The following is a 22,305-nucleotide window of genomic DNA, read 5'->3' on the forward strand; positions in this document are numbered from 1 at the left end:
AAACATTTGATATTGAGTCTCCAGGTTAAATCGGGAGCTTCCAAGCTCGACACAAAACTATTCTGAAAAAGTACAAGCACTTTTCCCCATCGTCATTGTAAGTCGCTCTGGATAAGAGCGTCTGCTAAATGACTTAAATGTAAATGTAATTAAATCTCCCAGCTAAAAATCAACATTCCGTCCCTGGTTACCACGGTTACCACGATAGGTTTAACAAGTCAAACCGGTGGGTAGACATACTTTCTAATTTAATGTTAACCGCAAAGTAGACTTAACCTGGCAGAAACAGCACTTTTGTATTTATTTGGGAACTTTCCCATTGAACGAGCAGCAGTCCAGAACATTCTTTACTCCCCTAGTTACAATTGAAAGGGAAATTACACAAATCTTCCAAACCTTAAAAAGGTATTGAAATGAATTGGATTTGAGTGGGAAACCAAATCCAGAATACTGAATTCAAAAATTCGGCCGAATTTAAGGACCCAGGGGAGATGAGGTACCAATTTGAGATCCAGCTGGCAACCCTGTTATTTCTCTCCTCTCCAAGAAGCTGATGATCAGGTTGGAGACCCACCACTCGAATTCAATGATCCCCACACCGAGCCAGTATAGTGTCACATACCTTCCAAGGCAGTCATTGTAAAAGAAGAATGGGTTCCTAACCCGACTTACCTAGTTGAATAAATCACTAAGTGACATAACGGGTTGCTAGCTGACAATTATCCAGACTTACATTTGTGTTTTATCTTAAGGTATCTCAGAGAGATGAGTAAATTCTGTCGCTGTGCTATAGGAAAGCACCAGGATGTTGATTTGACTGGAACCCACACTATTACCCCCCCCCTCCCTTGGTCCTAGACCCAGAAGCTTCCTGCCACCCCACCCAGACAACAGTGAACTGTACAGGAAGGGAGTCTCAGACAGGAAGTGATGTCGGAACACATGTGCACTTTTATTGGGAGTTTAGTCAGTGTACAAGTTGCCCCCCCCCCCACTGGTCCCTCTGGCACCCTAATCACCTCTGACCCCCCCCCAGCAGAGGTCACACTCGGGTTCATTTGCATAAACAAAAACTTAAAAACAGGACCAAAAGACTTAAGGCTGCAAGTACAAAACAAAAAAAAAACCCAGACATGGTGACATAATTTACATACAAGCCATTCGTGCCCCATGTTACAGATCGCTGTGGGCGGCAGCCTGCACAGAGACAAATACCTGTTCTGAAAAAAGTTAACACAATTGGAATTGGAATGATTCATAAAGAAACAGAGAATGTACATGTGTTTTTTTTAAAAGTCCTCAGCTGCATGATAGAATCTCAGGGGTCCTTTACATTTTGTGTTTTTAACTCTTAAAAACCTTTAAATCCGTTGTGTCACAGTTCCAGTTTTGTGTGTATATATTTTTTTGTTTTTCATAGATCCTGAGTCAAAAAAAAAAAAAAGCGCCAAAATAAGAGAAGCCATGCCAATGAGACTTGAGAAGCTGGGTTTGGGCTCACTCCGCGGCCCCCTCTCTCTCTCTCTCTCCTTCTGGGTGTTGTGTCTGGTGGCAGAGCTGAAGTGGTAAGTCGGGTGGCTGGGTCGGTCGTTTGGGATTTTTTTTGGGTACAGTCTGTTTTTAGAAGCATTTACGGTGGACGATGGAGGGACCAGACTCGTCGTACTCCTGCTTGCTGATCCACATCTGTTGGAAGGTGGAGAGAGAAGCCAAGATGGAGCCTCCGATCCAGACGGAGTATTTACGCTCTGGGGGGGCGATGATCTGGAGGAGAGTAGAGAGGGTTACATTAACATGGGTTAGACTGCAGTACTAACATCTGACCACACGGTGGGGTTACATTAACATGGGTCAGACTGCAGTACTAACATCTGACCACACGGTGGCAGCAGGGTTACATTAACATGGGTTAGACTGCAGTACTAACATCTGACCACACGGTGGCAGCAGGGTTACATTAACATGGGTTAGACTGCAGTACTAACATCTGACCACACGGTGGCAGCAGGGTTACATTAACATGGGTTAGACTGCAGTACTAACATCTGACCACACGGTGGGGTTACATTAACATGGGTTAGACTGCAGTACTAACATCTGACCACACGGTAGGGTTACATTAACATGGGTTAGACTGCAGTACTAACATCTGACCACATGGTAGGGTTACATTAACATGGGTTAGACTGCAGTACTAACATCTGACCACACGGTGACGTTAAATTAACATGGGTTAGACTGCAGTACTAACACCTGACCACACGGTAGGGTTACATTAACATGGGTTAGACTGCAGTACTAACATCTGAACACGGTAGGGTTACATTAACATGGGTTAGACTGCAGTACTAACACCTGACCACACGGTGGGGTTAAATTAACATGGGTTAGACTGCAGTTAACACCTGACCACAAGGTTACATTAACATGGGTTAGACTGCAGTGTTGACCACACGGTGGCGGCAGAGACACGTTAAATTAACATGGGTTGGACTGCAGTACTAACACCTGACCACACGGTAGGGTTACATTAACATGGGTTAGACTGCAGTACTAACACCTGACCACATGGTGGGGTTACATTAACATGGGTTAGACTGCAGTACTAACACCTGACCACACGGTGGCAGCTAATAAAGTAGTGAGGACTTCAGTTATGCATTGTATTGCTGTTTGAAGGTCTGGTTGATTTACAGTGTTCGACTAATGTAATAACTGTATTAATGACCTTTATAGGGGACTGTTAGCTAAGCCTAATAGTAGTGAGAACCTGATTAGAGGACTGGTATTTAGTCCCTAGTTGGTATAAGGGACTGTTAGCTAAGCCTAATAGTAGTGAGAACCTGATTAGATGACTGGTATTTAGTCCCTAGTTGGTATAAGGGACTGTTAGCTAAGCCTAATAGTAGTGATTAGATGACTGGTATTTAGTCCCTAGTTGGTATAAGGGACTGTTAGGCCTAATAGTAGTGAGAACCTGATTAGATGACTGGTATTTAGTCCCTAGTTGGTATAAGGGACTGTTAGCTAAGCCTAATAGTAGTGAGAACCTGATTAGATGACTGGTATTTAGTCCCTAGTTGGTATAAGGGACTGTTAGCTAAGCCTAATAGTAGTGAGAACCTGATTAGAGGACTGGTATTTAGTCCCTAGTTGGTATAAGGGACTGTTAGCTAAGCCTAATAGTAGTGAGAACCTGTATACTGGTGTTTGCCAGGCCATCTGATTAGATGACTGGTATTTAGTCCCTAGTTGGTATAAGGGACTGTTAGCTCCTAATAGTAGTGAGAACCTGATTAGAGGACTGGTAATTTAGTCCCTAGTTGGTATAAGGGACTGTTAGCTGATCTAATAGTAGTGAGAACCTGATTAGAGGACTGGTATTTAGTCCCTAGTTGGTATAAGGGACTGTTAGCTAAGCCTAATAGTAGTGAGAACCTGATTAGAGGACTGGTATTTAGTCCCTAGTTGGTATAAGGGACTGTTAGCTAAAGCCTAATAGTAGTGAGAACCTGATTAGAGGACTGGTATTTAGTCCCTAGTTGGTATAAGGGACTGTTAGCTAAGCCTAATAGTAGTGAGAACCTGTATACTGGTGTTTGCCAGGCCATCTGATTAGATGACTGGTATATAGGTCCCTAGTTGGTAGTTCTCGTGTAGCCTCCATAAAAGGGACAGACAGTTGACTGTAGTGACTCTAACCTTGATCTTCATGGTGGAGGGGGCCAGAGAGGTAATCTCCTTCTGCATCCTGTCGGCGATGCCGGGGTACATGGTGGTTCCTCCGGACAGCACCGTGTTGGCGTACAGGTCCTTACGGATGTCCACGTCACACTTCATGATGGAGTTGTAGGTGGTCTCGTGGATACCGCAAGACTCCATACCTGGAGACAGAGAGACAAGATGGCCGTCATTACGCTGCTCACAAGACTGCTGCCGGCTGGCGACGACCAGTCTGACCTCGAGCGATTGTTCTTGAGTGTTTAGTTGAACACTCACCGAGGAAGGAGGGCTGGAAGAGGGCCTCCGGGCAGCGGAACCTCTCGTTGCCGATGGTGATGACCTGTCCGTCGGGCAGCTCGTAGCTCTTCTCCAGAGAGGAAGAGGAGGCAGCGGTGCCCATCTCCTGCTCAAAGTCCAGCGCCACGTAGCACAGCTTCTCCTTGATGTCTCGTACGATTTCCCTCTCTGCCGTGGTGGTGAAGCTGTAGCCTCGCTCCGTCAGGATCTTCATCAGGTAGTCGGTGAGGTCGCGGCCGGCCAGATCCAGACGCAGGATGGCGTGGGGCAGAGCGTAGCCCTCGTAGATGGGTACTGTGTGGGTCACGCCGTCACCGGAGTCCATGACGATACCGGTGGTACGGCCGGAGGCGTACAGGGACAAGACGGCCTGGATGGCCACATACATGGCAGGGGTGTTGAAGGTCTCGAACATGATCTGGAGACGAGAGAGGAGAGGGATGAGTCACGGTGCTGGAGACGAGAGAGGAGAGGGATGAGGACCACAGTAGAGAGAGGGATGAGGACCACAGTAGAGAGAGGGATGAGGACCACAGTAGAGAGAGGGATGAGGACCACAGTAGAGAGAGGGATGAGGACCACAGTAGAGAGAGGGATGAGGACCACAGTAGAGAGAGGGATGAGTGTCCAGGTGCTAGAGAGGGGAACACAGTGGACCACAGTAGAGGGGATGAGTGTCAAGGTGCTAGAGGACCACAGTGGAGGAGGGATGAGGGTGTCAAGGTGCTAGAGCGGCAGTCAGAAGAACATGGATGAGGACCACAGTAGAGAGGGATGAGGTCAAAGTTAGTGAAGAACCCAGTCAGAAGGGACAGCAGTCATCCCCACTGGGCCGTGTAGGTCGAACCCAGACCCCCTGTAGCGTTAGTGTTGCTATGGTAACTCAGCTAGCAGAGGGCCATCTTATTGTTAGAATGAATGCCATCATTAAAGTGCTGTTACTAATCTCTACACGCCATAACAGACATCATTAAGGCCAGCAAGGTGCAGAACACAGAAAGGAGGAAAGACCTGGAGCTTCTAGAGAGATGAGACAAATCAGCTTTCAGAAGAGACGGCCTGGGAGGAGAGGAAGAGGAGCATGAGGAAAGAGAAGGCAGAACCGAAGAGCAAGAAGGAACCCAGAGGTGGTGAGTGACGCATTACCTGGGTCATCTTCTCCCTGTTGGCTTTGGGGTTGAGGGGGCCTCTGTGAGCAGGACGGGGTGCTCCTCTGGAGCCACTCTCAGCTCTGTAGAAGGTGTGATGCCAGATCTTCTCCATGTCGTCCCAGTTGGTGACGATGCCGTGCTCGATGGGCCATCTTACTTCAGAGTCAGGATGCCCCTCTTGCTCTGAGCCTCGTCTCCCACGTAGCTGTCCTTCTGGCCCATCCCAACCATCACTCCCTGAAAACAGGACAGGGTTAGCATATACAGACGCTAGCATACCAACTACTAGATTGGATGGGGTTAGTGAGTGATACAGACATCTTCTCCCTGTTAGCTGGGGTTGAGGGGGCCTCTAGCATACCAACTACTAGATTGGATGGGGTTAGTATATACAGACTTTAGCTAGGACTTCTAGCATACCAACTACTAGATTGGATGGGGTTAGTATATACAGGACGCTAGCATACCAACTACTACAGACGTTAGCTAGAAACGGCTAGCATACCAACTACTAGACTATACCAACTACTAGATTGGATGGGGTTAGTATATACAGACGTTAGCTACGGCTAGCATACCAACTACTAGATCATACCAACTACTAGACACTTATATATATATATATATATATATATAGTTAGCAGTGTCCTCAATAGTAAGTTTGACTGCATTGAGGTGATTAAGGCTAGTTGTATGTAGCCACTTCTCAGGGATGTGATCTATGGGATGGTTCATCTCTATTCTAGTCACTAGGCCTCAAATTAATAATAAACAGACAAATCAAACTAGAACCATATGTAATTTCAGTTCAAAATGTCCCAAAGCCCATCGTATGAGATTTGTTTACATTTGGGAATTAGCAATAACAGGTCCATTTCCGGGTAAAAAAACCCTTGTTCCTCACCTGATGCCTGGGACGCCCGACGATTGAGGGGAAGACAGCCCGAGGCGCGTCATCTCCGGCGAATCCGGCTTTGCACATACCGGATCCGTTGTCAACAACCAGTGCGGCGATTTCATCTTCCATTTTGAACTGCAAAAAAAGAAAAGAAACCGTATGTATAAAAAAACAAACAAAGGCTACAAAGAGACGTTTGAGAAGAGGGTTTAAAAAAAAACTGCGTAACCCTCAACACTTCCGCACAGCGCCACCCTTAAGAAACACTTCCGCATAGAGCCCTGTGACGACATGACGCAACACGTCCTGCCTTCCTGGCAGGCTGTAATGACGCGTTCTGACCGCTAGGTGGAAACCGCACTGCGCCCTCCAGACAAAGGAGAGTGGCGCTGCGTTCTTTCGATATTACCATATAAGGACATGTTTTGGGATTCTCAGCAGACCTTTTTGGCGGTTCACAACCAGAGAATAGGAACATTTTTTTAAAACCAAAACCCGGATGTGACCACTCCCCTCTTAGCCAAGTAGCATTTCAAACCCCCGGCCGCCATTTTATAAACTCCCCCAAAAAAACACAAGACGACCGTGGAAATCTGACTTTAAAATGACCGTTAATGACATGGGAAAATAAACCTCTTAATAAAATTTAACACACACTTCTCAATATGAAATCCCAAGTCTATAACTACCACTCAAAAGCTGATTTTACTACCAAGGAGGGGACTAAAAAACAAAGACATAATTTAGTTAACTGCCAAGTCCAGTGTTGTGAATAAACCTGCCAGGTTATAGAGGCCATTTCCTGCTGGCCACGCCTTGGTCACTGCTGACGAGGTTCCCCCCCTTCCTCCTGACCGGACCGGTTTCCCGAAAAACCGCTCAGGTTATAATAACTACGGCTTTAAGTACTACACACATACCAATAAATAAAGTTAGTTTAATGTCTTCATGTTAAAACTATTTGTGTCGAGTAGTTGTTAAAAAGCCGTTGATGTTAACACGCAGGATAAACTAGGTCTGAACCTACAGCCGCAGAGCGCAACAAAGACTCACTGAGACCCCCCCCCTTTTACCCCGGGAGGGGGGGGGGTCCAACAGCTGGTAAAAAAAAACAAATATATATCAGTTTAACACCATGTTAAAATAAATATCTATATTTACTGTAGGTGGTTGTTGTATGGGGGGGTTAAGCCGGTTATTGATTACCTAACAAGTCACACCTGCATATCCGCCCAATTAATTAGACTGTCCATTATAAAGTCGAACTGTTTCACACCTAGTAGATACATTTAGTGAACCAGATCAACATTGCATATGACTGAAAAACAGAATGTTAATTTAAGACTACCCTATAATCTTACAAACAGCCTTGTGGTTCATGTCCTCCACTATATCACAAACCAGATTAAAATGAATTAAAATATGCAACCAGATACGTGTTTACTTTGTATCTGTTACCAAAACAACCGCCATTAAATAGTAGATTTATGTAGGTTATTCTTACCTTTTGGTTTTGGGAGGGGGGTGTTTCAAGGGTAAATGATATAATCCCGCACGAACTGCGTGTGACGGCGCCTCAAAGTGAACCGGTAGTCGGTGAGCGCGTGGTTTTTATCTCCCGGTTAGATGCCCGGCTCGAGCCATAAAAGGTAAACTTTCGGATTCGCGCAATCTGATTGGTCCGGTGTCACGGAACCGGGCGCGTCGCCATAACACGCTACTCCCTGCTGCAACTAAACTTTACAGCCGGTTGTGAAACGCCCCTTCTCTCTCTCTCTCTGTCTCTCTCTGTCTCTCTCTCTCCTCTCTCTCTCTCTCTCTCTCTCTCTCTCTCTCTCTGTCTCTCTCTCTCTCTCTCTCTCTCTCTCTCTCTCTCTCTCTCTCTCTCTCTCTCTCTCTCTCTCTCTGTCTCTCTCTCTCTCTCTCTCTCTCTCTCTCTCTCTCTCTCTCTCTCTCTCTCTCTCTCTCTCTCTCTCTGTCTCTCTGTCTCTCTCTCTCTCTCTCTCTCTCTCTCTCTCTCTCTCAGCGAGGTATGAGAAAAAAAGGAGGAAATCGAAATGGGATCTATGAAATGTTTTCTAAGGCCCTATTACAGAGCACAGCCGAGCCCCGTTTTAAAATGCAGCTGTAGTGGTCAGTTCGGCCTGGAGTTTAGGGTTTGTAGTGAACAGAGGTCAGGGTTATCTCAACAGTGTAACTTGCATAGGCACCACTAGCTAGTTAGCTAGCTAACTGCTACATCCAAACAGACAGAATGCATCCTAACTCCTAGTCCACAAGCCCTCACATGATGCATCCTAACTCCTAGTCCCCAAGCCCTCACATGATGCATCCTAACTCCTAGCCCCCTAATACCTCACATGATGCATCCTAACTCCTAGTCCCCAAGCACTCACATGATGCATCCTAACTCCTAGTCCCCAAGCCCTCACATGATGCATCCTAACTCCTAGTCCCCAAGCCCTCACATGATGCATCCTAACTCCTAGCCCCCTGAGCCCTCACATGATGCATCCTAACTCCTAGTCCCCAAGCCCTCACATGATGCATCCTAACTCCTAGCCCCCTAAAACCTCACATGATGCATCCTAACTCCTAGCCCCCTGAGCCCTAACCAGCTGGCTAGTGGTGTTGTTCTGTTGTTCACTGTCAGCAGGCTTTGTTCTAGTAGCCCTCAAAAGAGGCAACATCTATCACACACTCTCTGTTACACACACACACACACACTAGTGGACACTTTAACCTGCAGACTGTAGAGTAGAGTGGTCTGCAGGTTATGCTGGTAAATAGCCCCCCCCCCTGCTATTTACTTCCTGTTCTAATAGCTAGCTGGGAAGAGTAGAGGCTATTTACCATGACCCTGTCTCCTGACTTCCTGTTCTAATAGCTAGCTGGGAAGAGTAGAGGCTATTTACTTCCTGTTCTAACAGCTAGCTGGGAAGAGTAGAGGCTATTTACCATGACCCTGCCTCCTGACTTCCTGTTCTAACAGCTAGCTGGGAAGAGTAGAGGCTATTTACCATGACCCTGTCTCCTGACTTCCTGTTCTAATAGCTAGCTGGGAAGAGTAGAGGCTATTTACCATGACCCTGTCTCCTGACTTCCTGTTCTAAGAGCTAGCTGGGAAGAGTAGAGGCTATTTACCATGACCCTGCCTCCTGACTTCCTGTTCTAACAGCTAGCAGGGAAGAGTAGAGGCTATTTACCATGACCCTGTCTCCTGACTTCCTGTTCTAATAGCTAGCTGGGAAGAGTAGAGGCTATTTACCATGACCCTGTCTCCTGACTTCCTGTTCTAAGAGCTAGCTGGGAAGAGTAGAGGCTATTTACCATGACCCTGCCTCCTGACTTCCTGTTCTAACAGCTAGCAGGGAAGAGTAGAGGCTATTTACCATGACCCTGCCTCCTGACTTCCTGTTCTAATAGCTAGCTGGGAAGAGTAGAGGCTATTTACCATGACCCTGCCTCCTGACTTCCTGTTCTAATAGCTAGCTGGGAAGAGTAGAGGCTATTTACCATGACCCTGCCTCCTGACTTCCTGTTCTAATAGCTAGCTGGGAAGAGTAGAGGCTATTTACCAGGCCCCTGCCTCCTGACTTCCTGTTCTAATAGCTAGCTGGGAAGAGTAGAGGCTGTTTACCATGACCCTGCCTCCTGACTTCCTGTTCTAACAGCTAGCTGGGAAGAGTAGAGGCTATTTACCATGACCCTGCCTCCTGACTTCCTGTTCTAACAGCTAGCTGGGAAGAGTAGAGGCTATTTACCATGACCCTGCCTCCTGACTTCCTGTTCTAATAGCTAGCTGGGAAGAGTAGAGGCTATTTACCATGACCCTGCCTCCTGACTTCCTGTTCTAACAGCTAGCTGGGAAGAGTAGAGGCTATTTACCATGACCCTGCCTCCTGACTTCCTGTTCTAATAGCTAGCTGGGAAGAGTAGAGGCTATTTACCATGACCCTGCCTCCTGACTTCCTGTTCTAATAGCTAGCTGGGAAGAGTAGAGGCTATTTACCATGACGCTGACTTCCTGACTTCCTGTTCTAACAGCTAGCTGGGAAGAGTAGAGGCTATTTACCATGACCCTGACTTCCTGTTCTAATAGCTAGCTGGGAAGAGTAGAGGCTATTTACCATGACCCTGACTTCCTGTTCTAATAGCTAGCTGGGAAGAGTAGAGGCTATTTACCATGACCCTGCCTCCTGACTTCCTGTTCTAATAGCTAGCTGGGAAGAGTAGAGGCTATTTACCATGACCCTGCCTCCTGACTTCCTGTTCTAATAGCTAGCTGGGAAGAGTAGAGGCTATTTACCAGTCCCTCCTGACTTCCTGTTCTAACAGCTAGCTGGGAAGAGTAGAGGCTATTTACCATGACCCTGCCTCCTGACTTCCTGTTCTAATAGCTAGCTGGGAAGAGTAGAGGCTATTTACCATGACCCTGTCTCCTGACTTCCTGTTCTAATAGCTAGCTGGGAAGAGTAGAGGCTATTTACCATGACCCTGCCTCCTGACTTCCTGTTCTAACAGCTAGCTGGGAAGAGTAGAGGCTATTTACCAGTCCATCCTGACTTCCTGTTCTAATAGCTAGCTGGGAGGAGTAGAGGCTATTTACCATGACCCTGCCTCCTGACTTCCTGTTCTAACAGCTAGCTTGGAAGAGTAGAGGCTATTTACCAGTCCCCCTGCCTCCCGACTTCCTGTTCTAATAGCTAGCTGGGAAGAGTAGAGGCTATTTACCATGACCCTGCCTCCTGACTTCCTGTTCTAACAGCTAGCTGGGAAGAGTAGAGTAGAGTTCTGGGGCCTGTCAGGCGGTCTCTCTGCAGGTGAAACAGGTTCCTGTTCTGGGGCCTGTCAGGCGGTCTCTCTGCGGGTGAAACAGGTCCCTGTTCTGGGGCCTGTCAGGCGGTCTCTCTGCAGGTGAAACAGGTTCCTGTTCTGGGGCCTGTCAGGCGGTCTCTCTGCAGGTGAAACAGGTCCCTGATCTGGGGCCTGTCAGGCGGTTCCTGTTCTCTGTGGGTGAAACAGGTTCCTGTTCTGGGTCCTGTCAGGCGGTCTCTCTGCAGGTGAAACAGGTTCCTGTTCTCTGGGGCCTGTCAGGCAGTCTCTCTGCAGGTGAAACAGGTTCCTGTTCTGGGGCCTGTTCTGCAGGTGAAACAGGTTCCTGTTCTGGGGCCTGTCAGGCGGTCTCTCTGCAGGTGAAACAGGTTCCTGTTTGGGGCCTGGGGCCTGCAGGTGAAACAGGTTCCTGTTCTGGGGCCTGTCAGGCGGTCTCTCTGCAGGTGAAACAGGTTCCTGTTCTGGGGCCTGTCAGGCGGTCTCTCTGTGGGTGAAACAGGTTCCTGTTCTGGGGCCTGTCAGGCGGTCTCTCTGTGGGTGAAACAGGTTCCTGTTCTGGGGCCTGTCAGGCGGTCTCTCTGCAGGTGAAACAGGTTCCTGTTCTGGGGCCTGTCAGGCGGTCTCTCTGTGGGTGAAACAGCTTCCTGTTCTGGGGCCTGTTCTGCGGGTGAAACAGCTGTTCTGGGGCCTGTCAGGCGGTCTCTCTGTGGGTGAAACAGGTTCCTGTTCTGGGGCCTGTCAGGCGGTCTCTCTGCAGGTGAGGTTCCTGATCTGGGGCCTGTCAGGCGGTCTCTCAGGTTCCTGTTCTGGGGCCTGTCAGGCGGTCTCTCTGTGGGTGAAACAGGTTCCTGTTCTGGGGCCTGTCAGGCGGTCTCTCTGTGGGTGAAACAGGTTCCTGTTCTGGGGCCTGTCAGGCGGTGAGGTGAAACAGGTTCCTGTTGAAACAGCTTCCTGTTCTGGGGCCTGTCAGGCGGTCTCTCTGCAGGTGAAACAGGTTCCTGATCTGGGGCCTGTCAGGCGGTCTCTCTGCAGGTGAAACAGGTCCCTGTTCTGGGGCCTGTCAGGCGGTCTCTCTGTGGGTGAAACAGGTTCCTGTGACGACCGTGTCATGATGACATCATGGTATCGTAAACAGGGATTGGCTAGAAAATATTTAATCTACGAGAGTGTGGCTCTCAAAGTACAGATTTGGGCGTGTGCGTGCGTGCGTACGTGCGTGCCTGCCTGCCTGCCTGCCTGCCTGCCTGCCTGTCTGTCTGTCTGCCTGCCTGCCTGCCTGCCTGCCTGCCTGCCTGCCTGCCTGTCTGCCTGTCTGTCTGTCTGTCTGTCTGTCTGTGTTTGTCAGGGTCAATTGCATTTAATTTCTATTAATTCATTAAACATTGTCCATCATTTCTAGGGGGGACTTTAAAAAACAAAATGAATTCACATCCCTGATTGAAATATGGTGTCCTGGTGTGTAAACATTCATGTGTTTATGTGTACACCTTGTCAGCTCGGGGGTTTGAACCTGCAACCTTCCGGTTACTAGTCCAACGCTCTAACCACTAGGCTACCCTGCCGCCCAATGCATGTGTTTATGTGTACACCTTGTCAGCTCGGGGGTTTGAACCTGCAACCTTCCGGTTACTAGTCCAACGCTCTAACCACTAGGCTACCCTGCCGCCCAATGCATGTGTTTATGTGTACACTAAAGATGATTTGGAGAAATGCAACGTTAGGTAATGACTGAGGACTTTGGACGTGTGTGTGTGTGTGTGTGTGTGTGTATGTGTGTGTGTGTGTGTGTGTGTTTACAGTGAGTGAGAGTTGTCCCTGGCTAAGTGTGTGTGTGTGTGTGTGTGTGTGTTTACAGTGAGTGAGAGTTGTCCCTGGCTAAGTGTGTGTGTGTGTGTGTGTGTGTGTGTGTGTGTGTGTTTACAGTGAGTGAGAGTTGTCCCTGGCTAAGTGTGTGTGTGTGTGTGTGTGTGTGTGTGTGTGTGTGTGTGTGTGTGTGTGTGTGTGTGTGTGTGTGTGTATGTTTACAGTGAGTGAGAGTTGTCCCTGGCTAAGTGTGTGTGTGTGTGTGTGTGTGTGTGTTTACAGTGAGTGAGAGTTGTCCCTGGCTAAGTGTGTGTGTGTGTGTGTGTGTGTGTGTGTGTGTTTACAGTGAGTGAGAGTTGTCCCTGGCTAAGTGTGTGTGTGTGTGTGTGTGTTTACAGTGAGTGAGAGTTGTCCCTGTCTAAGTGTGTGTGTGTGTGTGTGTGTGTGTTTACAGTGAGTGAGAGTTGTCCCTGTCTAAGTGTGTGTGTGTGTGTGTGTGTGTGTGTGTGTGTTTACAGTGAGTGAGAGTTGTCCCTGTCTAAGTGTGTGTTGTCACGTTGGGACGTCAGACCTCACATAACACAACATCAGTCACTGGAGCTGCCGCGGGACGCTACGTGTGTGTGTGTGTGTGTGTGTGTGTGTGTGTGTGTGTGTGTGTGTGTGTGTGTGTGTGTGTGTGTGTGTGTGTGTGTGTGTGTGTGTGTGTGTGTGTGTGTGTGTGTGTGTGTGTGTGTGTGTGTGTGTGTGTGTGTGTGTGTGTGTGTGTGTATGTGTATGTGTGTATGTTTACAGTGAGTGAGAGTTGTCCCTGGCTAAGTGTGTGTGTGTGTGTGTGTGTGTGTGTGTGTGTGTGTGTGTGTGTGTGTGTGTGTGTGTGTGTGTGTGTGTGTGTGTGTGTGTGTGTGTGTGTGTGTGTGTGTGTGTGTGTGTGTGTGTGTGTGTGTGTGTGTGTGTGTATGTGTATGTGTGTATGTTTACAGTGAGTGAGAGTTGTCCCTGGCTATGTGTGTGTGTGTGTGTGTGTGTGTGTGTGTGAGCCATTTCAGGTCCCAGCCAGTACTAATGGTTTAATGATCATTAAGTTGATTGAACACAGAACAAGCGGTTATAGCAGACTGTGGCCTCTAATACTCCACACACAGTTGAAGTCGGAAGTTTATCCTAGTAATAACATAATATAATAACACCCTGATTTATTTCAGCTTTTATTTCTTTCATCACATTCCCAGTGGGTCAGAAGTTTACATACACTCAATTAGTATTAGGTAGCATTGCCTTTAAATTGTTTAACTTGGGTCAAACGTTTCGGGTAGCCTTCCACAAGCTTCCCACAATAAGTTGGGTGAATTTTGGCCCATTCCTCCTGACAGAGCTGGTGTAACTGAGTCAGGTTTGTAGGCCTCCTTGCTCGCAGACGCTTTTTCAGTTCTGCCCACAAATGTTCTATAGGATTGAGGTCAGGGCTTTGTGATGGCCACTCCAATACCTTGACGTTGTTGTCCTTAAGCCATTTTTCCACAACTTTGGAAGTATGCTTGGGGTCATTGTCCATTTGGAAGAACCATTTGCGACCAAGCTTTAACTTCCTGACTGATGTCTTGAGATGTTGCATCAACATATCCACATAATTGTCCTCCCTCATGATGCCATCTATTTTGTGAAGTGCACCAGTCCTTCCTGCAACAAAGCACCGCCACAACATGATGCTGCCACCCCCGTGCTTCACGGTTGGGATGGTGTTCTTCGGCTTGCAAGCCTCCCCCTTTTTCCTCCAAACATAACGATGGTCATTATGGCCAAACAGTTCTACTTTTGTTTCATCAGACCAGAGGACATTTCTCCAAAAAGTACGATCTTTGTCCCCATGTGCAGTTGCAAACCGTAGTCTGGCTTTTTAATGGCGGTTTTGGAGCAGTGGCTTCTTCCTTGCTGAGCGGCCTTTCAGGTTATGTCGATATAGGACTCGTTTTACTGTGGACATAGATACTTTTGTACCTGTTTCGTCCAGAATCTTCAAACGGTACTTTGCTGTTGTTCTGGGATTGATTTGCACTTTTCTCTAGGAGACAGAACGCGTTTCCTTCCTGAGCGGTATGACGGCTGCGTGGTCCCATGGTGTTTATACTTGCGTACTATTGTTTGTACAGATGAACGTGGTTCCTTCAGGTATTTGGAAATTGCTCCCAAGGATGAACCAGACTTGTGGAGGTCTACAATTTTCTTTCTGAGGTCTTGGCTGATTCCTTTTGATTTTCCCAAGATGTCAAGCAAAGAGGCACTGAGTTTGAAGGTAGGCCTTGAAATACATCCACAGGTACACCTCCAATTGACTCAAATGATGACAATTAGCCTATCAGAAGCTTCTAAAGCCATGACATGCTTTTCTGGAATTTTCCAAGCTGTTTAAAGGCACAGTCAGCTTAGTGTATGTAAACTTCTGACCCACTGGAATTGTGATACAGTGAATTATAAGTGAAATAATCTGTCTTTAAACAATTGTTGGAAAAATGACTTGTGTCATGCACAAAGTAGATGTCCTAACCGACTTGCCAAAACTATAGTTTGTTAACAAGAAATGTGTGGAGTGGTTGAAAAACGAGTTTTAATGACTCCAACCTAAGTGTATGTAAACTTCTGACTTCAACTGTATCTAGGGACATGGAGACATCGGGACACGGTCTAGGTCTATATAATATATATAATATAACATATAATATACTAATGACTCTGTAACGCTCGTCTGAAGAAGAGGACCAAAGCGCAGTTCATATAGTCTGTAGATTCAGGTATTCTAGAACTCATATTGTCTATAGATTCGGGTATTCTAGAACTCATATTGTCTATAGATTCGGGTATTCTAGAACTCATATTGTCTATAGATTCGGGTATTCTAGAACTCATATTGTCTATAGATTCAGGTATTCTAGAACTCATATTGTCTATAGATTCGGGTATTCTAGAACTCATATTGTCTATAGATTCAGGTATTCTAGAACTCATATTGTCTATAGATTCGGGTATTCTAGAGTTCATATTGTCTGTAGATTCAAGTGATTATTTATTCAAACTGAACACTGAAACAAAACAAAGTGGAACAAAACGAAACAGTTCCGTCTGGAACACAAAACAGAAAACAACCCACCACGAAATGAGGGGAAAAGGGCTGCCTAATTATGGTTCCCAATCGGAGACAACAATAGAAAGATGTCCCTGATTGAGAACCAGACCCGGCCAAAACAAAGACAACAACCCACCACGAAATGAGGGGGAAAGGGCTGCCTAAGTATGGTTCCCAATCGGAGACAACGATAGACAGATGTCCCTGATTGAGAACCAGACCCGGCCAAAACAAAGACAACAACCCACCACGAAATGAGGGGAAAAGGGCTGCCTAAGTATGGTTCCCAATCGGAGACAACGATAGACAGATGTCCCTGATTGAGAACCAGACCCAGCCAAAACAAAGACAACAACCCACCACGAAATGAGGGGAAAAGGGCTGCCTAAGTATGGTTCCCAATTGGAGACAACGATAGACAGATGTCCCTGATTGAGAACCAGACCCGGCCAAAACAAAGACAACAACCCACCACGAAATGAGGGGAAAAGGGCTGCCTAAGTATGGTTCCCAATCGGAGACAACAATAGAAAGATGTCCCTGATTGAGAACCAGACCCGGCCAAAACATAAAAATACAAAATCATAGATAACAAAACATAGAATGCCCACCCCAAATCACACCCTGACCAAACCAAATAGAGACATTAAAAGGCTCTCTAAGGTCAGGGCGTGACAGACTATTCATGATGGTGTGTTTGTAAGGACTTACCTACAGTAAGGCAACATGTCATGTTGTTTGGACTAGGGTAACAGACAGACCTGTTATATGGACTAGGGTAACAGACCAGACCTGTTATATGGACTAGGGTAACAGACCAGACCTGTTATATGGACTAGGGTAACAGACCAGACCTGTTATATGGACTAGGGTAACAGACCAGACCTGTTATATGGACTAGGGTAACAGACCAGACAGACCTGTTATATGGACTAGGGTAACAGACAGATCTGTTATATGGACTAGGGTAACAGACCAGACCTGTTATATGGACTAGGGTAACAGACCAGACCTGTTATATGGACTAGGGTAACAGACCAGACAGACCTGTTATATGGACTAGGGTAACAGACCGGACAGACCTGTTATATGGACTAGGGTAACATACAGACCTGTTATATGGACTAGGGTAACAGACAGACCTGTTATATGGACTAGGGTAACAGACAGACCTGTTATATGGACTAGGGTAACAGACCAGACCTGTTATATGGACTAGGGTAACAGACAGACCTGTTATATGGACTAGGGTAACAGACAGACCTGTTATATGGACTAGGGTAACAGACAGACCTGTTATATGGACTAGGGTAACAGACCAGACCTGTTATATGGACTAGGGTAACAGACCAGACCTGTTATATGGACTAGGGTAACAGACCAGACCTGTTATATGGACTAGGGTAACAGACAGACCTGTTATATGGACTAGGGTAACAGACCAGACCTGTTATATGGACTAGGGTAACAGACCAGACCTGTTATATGGACTAGGGTAACAGACAGACCTGTTATATGGACTAGGGTAACAGACCAGACCTGTTATATGGACTAGGGTAACAGACAGACCTGTTATATGGACTAGGGTAACAGACAGACCTGTTATATGGACTAGGGTAACAGACCAGACCTGTTATATGGACTAGGGTAACAGACCAGACCTGTTATATGGACTAGGGTAACAGACAGACCTGTTATATGGACTAGGGTAACAGACCAGACCTGTTATATGGACTAGGGTAACAGACCAGACCTGTTATATGGACTAGGGTAACAGACCAGACCTGTTATATGGACTAGGGTAACAGACCAGACAGACCTGTTATATGGACTAGGGTAACAGACCAGACAGACCTGTTATATGGACTAGGGTAACATACAGACCTGTTATATGGACTAGGATAACAGACATACCTGTTATATGGACTAGGGTAACAGACCAGACCTGTTATATGGACTAGGGTAACAGACAGACCTGTTATTTGGACTAGGGTAACAGACCAGACAGACCTGTTATATGGACTAGGGTAAATGACCAGACCTGTTATATGGACTAGGGTAACAGACAGACCTGTTATATGGACTAGGGTAACAGACAGACCTGTTATATGGACTAGGGTAACATACATACCTGTTATATGGACTAGGGTAACAGACATACCTGTTATATGGACTAGGGTAACAGACCAGACCTGTTATATGGACTAGGGTAGCAGACCAGACCTGTTATATGGACTAGGGTAACAGACCAGACCTGTTATATGGACTAGGGTAACAGACAGACCTGTTATATGGACTAGGGTAACAGACAGACCTGTTATATGGACTAGGGTAACAGACAGACCTGTTATATGGACTAGGGTAACAGACCAGAACTGTTATATGGACTAGGGTAACAGACAGACCTGTTATATGGACTAGGGTAACAGACCAGACCTGTGATATGGACTAGGGTAACAGACAAACCTGTTATATGGACTAGGGTAACAGACCAGACCTGTTATATGGACTAGGGTAACAGACAGACCTGTTATATGGACTAGGGTAACAGACCAGACCTGTTATATGGACTAGGGTAACAGACCAGACCTGTTATATGGACTAGGGTAACAGACAGACCTGTTATATGGACTAGGGTAACAGACAGACCTGTTATATGGACTAGGGTAACAGACAGACCTGTTATATGGACTAGGGTAACAGACAGACCTGTTATATGGACTAGGGTAACAGACCAGACCTGTTATATGGACTAGGGTAACAGACAGACCTGTTATATGGACTAGGGTAACAGACCAGACCTGTTATATGGACTAGGGTAACAGACAGACCTGTTATATGGACTAGGGTAACAGACCAGACCTGTTATATGGACTAGGGTAACAGACCAGACCTGTTATATGGACTAGGGTAACAGACAGACCTGTTATATGGACTAGGGTAACAGACAGACCTGTTATATGGACTAGGGTAACAGACAGACATGTTATATGGACTAGGGTAACAGACCAGACCTGTTATATGGACTTGGGTAACAGACAGACCTGTTATATGGACTAGGGTAACAGACAGACCTGTTATATGGACTAGGGTAACAGACAGACCTGTTATATGGACTAGGGTAACAGACAGACCTGTTATATGGACTAGGGTAACAGACCAGACCTGTTATATGGACTAGGGTAACAGACCAGACCTGTTATATGGACTAGGGTAACAGACCAGACCTGTTATATGGACTAGGGTAACAGACCAGACAGACCTGTTATATGGACTAGGGTAACAGACAGACCTGTTATATGGACTAGGGTAACAGACAGACCTGTTATATGGACTAGGGTAACAGACCAGACCTGTTATATGGACTAGGGTAACAGACCAGACAGATCTGTTATATGGACTAGGGTAACAGACAGACCTGTTATATGGACTAGGGTAACAGACAGACCTGTTATATGGACTAGGGTAACAGACAGACCTGTTATATGGACTAGGGTAACAGACAGACCTGTTATATGGACTAGGGTAACAGACAGACCTGTTATATGGACTAGGGTAACAGACCAGACCTGTTATATGGACTAGGGTAACAGACCAGACCTGTTATATGGACTAGGGTAACAGACAGACTTGTTATATGGACTAGGGTAACAGACAGACCTGTTATATGGACTAGGGTAACAGACAGACCTGTTATATGGACTAGGGTAACAGACAGACCTGTTATATGGACTAGGGTAACAGACAGACCTGTTATATGGACTAGGGTAACAGACAGACCTGTTATATGGACTAGGGTAACAGACAGACCTGTTATATGGACTAGGGTAACAGACAGACCTGTTATATGGACTAGGGTAACAGACCAGACCTGTTATATGGACTAGGGTAACAGACAGACCTGTTATATGGACTAGGGTAACAGACCAGACCTGTTATATGGACTAGGGTAACAGACCAGACAGATCTGTTATATGGACTAGGGTAACAGACAGACCTGTTATATGGACTAGGGTAACAGACAGACCTGTTATATGGACTAGGGTGACAGACCAGACCTGTTATATGGACTAGGGTAACAGACCAGACCTGTTATATGGACTAGGGTAACAGACCAGACCTGTTATATGGACTAGGGTAACAGACCAGACAGACCTGTTATATGGACTAGGGTAACAGACCAGACCTGTTATATGGACTAGGGTAACAGACCAGACCTGTTATATGGACTAGGGTAACAGACCAGACCTGTTATATGGACTAGGGTAACAGACCAGACCTGTTATATGGACTAGGGTAACAGACAGACCTGTTATATGGACTAGGGTAACAGACCAGACAGACCTGTTATATGGACTAGGGTAACAGACCAGACAGACCTGTTATATGGACTAGGGTAACAGACCAGACCTGTTATATAGACTAGGGTAACAGACCAGACCTGTTATATGGACTAGGGTAACAGACCAGACCTGTTATATGGACTAGGGTAACAGACAGATCTGTTATATGGACTAGGGTAACAGACAGACCTGTTATATGGACTAGGGTAACAGACAGACCTGTTATATGGACTAGGGTAACAGACAGACCTGTTATATGGACTAGGGTAACAGACCAGACCTGTTATATGGACTAGGGTAACAGACAGACCTGTTATATGGACTAGGGTAACAGACCAGACCTGTTATATGGACTAGGTTAACAGACAGACCTGTTATATGGACTAGGGTAACAGACAGACCTGTTATATGGACTAGGGTAACAGACAGACCTGTTATATGGACTAGGGTAACAGACCAGACCTGTTATATGGACTAGGGTAACAGACCAGACAGACCTGTTATATGGACTAGGGTAACAGACCAGACCTGTTATATGGACTAGGGTAACAGACCAGACCTGTTATATGGACTAGGGTAACAGACCAGACCTGTTATATGGACTAGGGTAATAGACAGACCTGTTATATGGACTAGGGTAACAGACCAGACCTGTTATATGGACTAGGGTAACAGACCAGACAGACCTGTTATATGGACTAGGGTAACAGACAGATCTGTTATTTGGAGTAGGGTAACAGACAGACCTGTTATATGGACTAGGGTAACAGACCAGACCTGTTATATGGACTAGGGTAACAGACCAGACCTGTTATATGGACTAGGGTAACAGACAGACCTGTTATATGGACTAGGGTAACAGACCAGACCTGTTATATGGACTAGGGTAACAGACCAGACAGACCTGTTATATGGACTAGGGTAACAGACAGATCTGTTATTTGGAGTAGGGTAACAGACAGACCTGTTATATGGACTAGGGTAACAGACCAGACCTGATTTATGGACTAGGGTAACAGACAGATCTGTTATTTGGACTAGGGTAACAGACAGACCTGTTATATGTACTAGGGTAACAGACAGACCTGTTATATGGACTAGGGTAACAGACCAGACCTGTTATATGGACTAGGGTAACAGACCAGACCTGTTATATGGACTAGGGTAACAGACAGACAGACAGACCTGTTATATGGACTAGGGTAACAGACCAGACCTGTTATATGGACTAGGGTAACAGACAGACCTGTTATATGGACTAGGGTAACAGACAGACCTGTTATATGGACTAGGGTAACAGACCAGACCTGTTATATGGACTAGGGTAACAGACATACCTGTTATATGGACTAGGGTAACAGACAGACCTGTTATATGGACTAGGGTAACAGACCAGACCTGTTATATGGACTAGGGTAACAGACCAGACCTGTTATATGGACTAGGGTAACAGACAGATCTGTTATATGGACTAGGGTAACAGACCAGACCTGTTATATGGACTAGGGTAACAGACAGACCTGTTATATGGACTAGGGTAACAGACCAGACCTGTTATATGGACTAGTGTAACAGACAGACCTGTTATATGGACTAGGGTAACAGACCAGACCTGTTATATGGACTAGGGTAACAGACCAGACAGACCTGTATATGGACTAGGGTAACAGACCAGACCTGTTATATGGACTAGGGTAACAGACCAGACCTGTTATATGGACTAGGGTAACAGACAGATCTGTTATATGGACTAGGGTAACAGACCAGACCTGTTATATGGACTAGGGTAACAGACAGACCTGTTATATGGACTAGGGTAACAGACCAGACCTGTTATATGGACTAGGGTAACAGACAGACCTGTTATATGGACTAGGGTAACAGACAGACCTGTTATATGGACTAGGGTAACAGACATACCTGTTATATGGACTAGGGTAACAGACATACCTGTTATATGGACTAGGGTAACAGACCAGACCTGTTATATGGACTAGGGTAACAGACCAGACCTGTGATATGGACTAGGGTAACAGACAAACCTGTTATATGGACTAGGGTAACAGACCAGACCTGTTATATGGACTAGGGTAACAGACAGACCTGTTATATGGACTAGGGTAACAGACAGAC

At 46.3% G+C, this 22,305-nt stretch overlaps 1 protein-coding gene across 1 annotated transcript; it reads right to left on the minus strand.

Annotated features, from left to right (window-relative positions):
* Window positions 1–928: 928 nt before the first annotated feature.
* LOC115123586 (actin, cytoplasmic 1) lies at window positions 929–7,681 on the minus strand. The gene is given in 9 exon segments (XM_065010898.1): window positions 929–1,764; window positions 3,703–3,884; window positions 4,000–4,438; window positions 5,167–5,207; window positions 5,210–5,253; window positions 5,255–5,322; window positions 5,325–5,408; window positions 6,076–6,204; window positions 7,574–7,681. Coding segments are annotated over 8 exon segments (1,125 nt in total). The 5' UTR covers window positions 6,199–6,204; window positions 7,574–7,681; the 3' UTR covers window positions 929–1,620.
* Window positions 7,682–22,305: the final 14,624 nt, after the last annotated feature.

Source organism: Oncorhynchus nerka, linkage group LG26, assembly GCF_034236695.1.
Source record: "Oncorhynchus nerka isolate Pitt River linkage group LG26, Oner_Uvic_2.0, whole genome shotgun sequence".
NCBI classification, from domain to species: domain Eukaryota; kingdom Metazoa; phylum Chordata; class Actinopteri; order Salmoniformes; family Salmonidae; genus Oncorhynchus; species Oncorhynchus nerka.